Below are 4,166 nucleotides of genomic sequence, written 5' to 3'. Positions count from 1 at the left end.
CAGGTAAACTTTATACTTGTGTGTTAAAGTTCAGGTCTGAATTCCCTTCTTATGCCCCAAATCAGGCTACTCCAGAATCCATCTGCACAATGTAATCTCTACAGATTTTGGTAAGTGGTGAGGATGAAAGAAGTACCAACCACTCAAGGAAATTAGGAGCAATGATATGGTTTCACATTAAGTTGTCTAATTAACTTGTGGACGTGGGCTAACCCCCATACTACCATAAATGAGTGGGTAAATGAGACTTGCTAGCCCTACTTGCCGATTGAACAACTGCATGAAAAATTGAATAGTTTTATACCTGGTGTACTCCTCTCTCTTTAGCCTCGGTCTTGTATAACTCGGCTCTGGAGAATTTTCTACGACTACAAAAATTACCATAATTCTTCTCCTAAAAAGGACCTACCAGGCAAATGTTAGGACAACCCAGCAAAATAATTAATAAAAGTAAAGGGGACTATGTAGGTGAATGGGGGTTAATCTAGGAAACTCTTGAATGAAAAATAAAGTTCCATGGTTAGTTAAGGTAGACAGTGATAACTATGTCTTCCACCCTAAGATCTATCTCAAACAGATTCAGTAGTTAATTATTATTTTTAATAATTTTATTGAAGTTTATTTTCCCTTGAAATTGTATGTAGAATGTTTGTATCTAAGCCACATGGTATATCTACTAGGTCTATGATATGGGGAAACAGCAAAACCATGCAATGCTATAGACTATTTTAAGTACTGAAAAATGAGATAAATGGGTGAAAAATCAAGAAGTAGGGGCAAAAGCTAGACATTGCAATGGGACTGGTTTAAGAAATACTCATGTCTATGGGTTGGCTGACAATGGTTGGACAAGAAGTTCCCTCTTAGAGCAGTTCCCTCTCCCTCCCACCCACACATTCTTTCTTTCCTCTTCCTTGACATCACAGACCACTGGGTCTCTGCAAGTTCATATCATCACAGGGGGGAAGGCGGAAATAGCTGGAGCGACGGAGTCGCCTTGGGGGTAGACCAGCCATCTGACGGCAAAGTTCATCTAGAAGAGAAGCAGAGCATAATGGGATGAGGATGCAGGATGGTGGCAAGGGCTCGTGTCTTAAGGAAAGGGAAGACTGCAGGGTGGTGTAGTGAAAAGGTTGAAGAGAAATAGATCAGGGTTAGAACCCCAGCTCTGCCACTTACTGGTTATTTACTCCCTACCAGAAAGTTTAACTTTTCTGAACCTCACTATCCCTTTCTGTAAAACAAGCATTAAAATACCCACCTCAACAAGGTAGTTGTCAGTATGAAAATGAAAAAAATGGATACAAAGGTACCTAGCACACTGGTGGTCGGTAAATTTTAGTTTCCTTTATACACCTTGCTCCCAATTCTTCTAATCGTGGACTTATTAAACAGCAAAAATATGAGGTCCAGTCATTCAATATACTTTTAAATGTTTACTATGTGACAATGGCTAACTTTAGCAAGTCCCCTGAGACACTTGAAAGTGCCTAGAGTCCCAAATACTCATCCTCAATGTCAAGGTGCTTCCCTTGCAGGTGGCTTGCATAGAACCAATTGGGGGCAAGCAGCAAGTTTCCTTCTGTGAAGTTAAGTACAGCTCTTACTCAGGGGCTCGGTGTAAGGCGGGCTGCTGAGTCAGAGTGGCTTTCGTGTGTGGTGCCTTTGCCGACCACAGCCATCGTTTGGGGCTGGCCAGGGGCAAGGTGACAAATATCTTTTTCCCACCATGCACAGTCTATAACCACACACTCTGGACCCTTGTAAAAGCTTTCTACCTTCCTCTACCTCTGACATTTCACAATAAGCAAGGTAAATGGTTCTTGGATTTGGTGGAATGTTTAAAAGGTAGCCAGTGTCTAGGAGTCCAGTTGATTTTTCACATATCCAAATGCTACTGCCTCCAAATCAGTGGCTTTCCCCGCCCCCCCCAGAGTTATGAACGTGGCTGCAGACTAGTAGAGACTGTTATTTTTAATGGCTGACTTGGCCTTCCATCTAGAAGTCTGGTGAATGATCTTCAAAGCAACCAGAGCATCTGAAATTTCTATCTCTATGTAAGAGAAGTTAGGGGTTACTGTCTAGTTGGAAAGAGATCTGGGGAGGGGTGCTTTTCTTAGGGTTATGTATATAGTAAGCATACTGCTTTCCTTAGATTGTTTATTTGGGGTAACGTGTTAGAACGGCAGCTATCGTACGTCAGGGAGTAGCCTAAAGCCCTCCTGCAAAGCCAGACCTTGGATCTGTTAGCGTCTTGTGCCTAGTTATCACTCTCACTACCGTCCCTCCCCACTAAAAAGCCAGTCTTACCTTTCATAACTTCATGCTCTTTACAGACAAGACGGGAGCAGACCTCATTGTTGATGATGTACATACGCCGTAAACTGCCACCGGTGCAAATGTCACGGTGCAGGAAGGAGATAGAAAAAGCATTGAGAGGGAGAACTAGCCTCGGCCTGCGATGCCTCAACTCCTGTATTTCCCACTCTTCCCTACCTGTTCTCCCCTTGTCTGGATTTCCTTAAGTGTTTCAGACTTCCACACACTCCCCGCCCCACCCCACCTCCCCAAGTAGTGTAGGAGACGGAATGGGATCAGTCACTCTTCTTGGTGACACTTTGCACACTCCACCTAGACTCAAGCTTCATACTTCTCCCCACCATTCCCTACTGTTTTCTACCTTCACACTTGGATGTTTAGCTCCAGCCTTTTTCAGTGAGGTGGTAAATTTGATAGACTGGAGTTTCCCTCATGATGATCCTACCTCCAGCCCCCACCTTCCTTTGCCTTCTAGCGTCTACACTTGTTAGTCAAACTGTTCTCTGTGTGCCTCAATCCATACTCCACGTGCTCATTGGCACCTTCAGGAGTAGCTAAGAGGGTTATGCTAAGAAACGTCTGCCCCTCCAAAGACTGAAATTCCACAGTGGATGCTCATTAAATAGTTACTGACATGAAAGCACTATCATGGACGATGCTCTCTAGGTGTTCTGGGACCTTTACCTGGTAAAGCATAATTGATGGATGCACTGCTTCACTGGCCGATGCACAGAGTAGAGTCTTGTGCAGGCAAATTTCTCATCCCGGCACTCTGAAGAGGCCCAACATAAAAAACACGGGGAGGCATAACAAACAGGCATGAACAAAGTGTTAAGGGGATGGAGGAGGGGAGAGAGAGCTGGGGAAAACCTACAAAGTAATCTCTACAGGGGATCACTGTAAGTTGGGGCATGTTCTTCCTGTCACCAAAACAGAGCAATAATAGAAGTTGGCTAAAAAATGAAATTTAGGTGCTTCCCTACCTGGAAGGAAAGTGGGTTAAAATAGTCCCTGAGGTCTCTTCTAGGAAAAAAATCCTTCTAGGGTTATACAGGTGGCAACATGAAATATCAAATGCTAGCAGTCCCATTCTGAAGAATTTGAATTCTAAGGTGGGTCACTATTTCTCTGTTTTGGTGGGTTTTCAACCCTATCTGCACATCAGAATTATCAGTACATTAGAGAAAGCATGACATCTACAGTCATATGGAGTCCTTGCAGTCACTTCCCAACCCACTAACCAACAGAGAGTGTCCAAAGGTAGTTTAGGGAGAGGACTGGTCTGGGACCATGCAACGGTGGTCCCATGTTTTTCCCATGACTTTTAGAACAGGAGCTCGTAAAACAGTGAGGTGGGGTGGGAGGATAATGAAGAGTATTACAAATACGCTTTGAGAAAGAATTGGAAATAAACTAGAAGGTGTACCAAGTATCCTCCAAGGAATTCTCAGGAAGGAAAAAAAAAAGCTTAAAAAAAGACATGCAAAAGACATTCATACCTGTGGTGGTATTTTTATCGGGTGAGGCTAGAAGGCAAAAATTTTATTCAGTTATTACTGCTTCTAGAAGTCACTGCCCTGTAACTGTCATGTTGCCTTACTTGAGACCCACGTGGGGCACCCATAAATAGATGAATTAATAACTCTTTTTTAGCCACTTCTAAAAGAAAACCCATAATGGGGTGTTTTGATCCACAAAATTGAAGAGACTTAACATGATTTTAAATGATTTTTGTCTTTCTCCTTTCTCTCCTAGAGAGCTGAGAAACTCATTGTATTGAGAATATCTTTGTTTCTATCGAGGCAAATTTAGCAGAAACACAAGGCAACTAGCCATGCTCAGAAGAG

General features: G+C 43.0%; 1 protein-coding gene across 1 annotated transcript in view; it reads right to left on the bottom strand.

The window, feature by feature from the left end:
- Positions 1-594: 594 nt before the first annotated feature.
- MFAP5 (microfibril associated protein 5) overlaps positions 595-4,166 on the bottom strand; it is a 10,997-nt gene continuing 7,425 nt past the window's right edge. The window contains exons 7-10 of the mRNA XM_007469362.1: positions 3,819-3,845; positions 3,004-3,091; positions 2,311-2,384; positions 595-1,033 (exon numbers count right to left, since the gene is read on the bottom strand). Of these exons, the coding sequence (XP_007469424.1) occupies positions 921-1,033; positions 2,311-2,384; positions 3,004-3,091; positions 3,819-3,845 (302 nt within the window). The 3' untranslated portion in view covers positions 595-920. The remainder of the gene's footprint in view (positions 1,034-2,310; positions 2,385-3,003; positions 3,092-3,818; positions 3,846-4,166) is intronic.

This window comes from Lipotes vexillifer, unplaced genomic scaffold (genome assembly GCF_000442215.2).
Source record: "Lipotes vexillifer unplaced genomic scaffold, Lipotes_vexillifer_v1.1 scaffold395, whole genome shotgun sequence".
Lineage (NCBI taxonomy): Eukaryota > Metazoa > Chordata > Mammalia > Artiodactyla > Lipotidae > Lipotes > Lipotes vexillifer.
The sequence above is the reverse complement of the archived record's forward strand: the minus strand, read 5'-3'. Positions and strand labels throughout refer to the sequence as shown.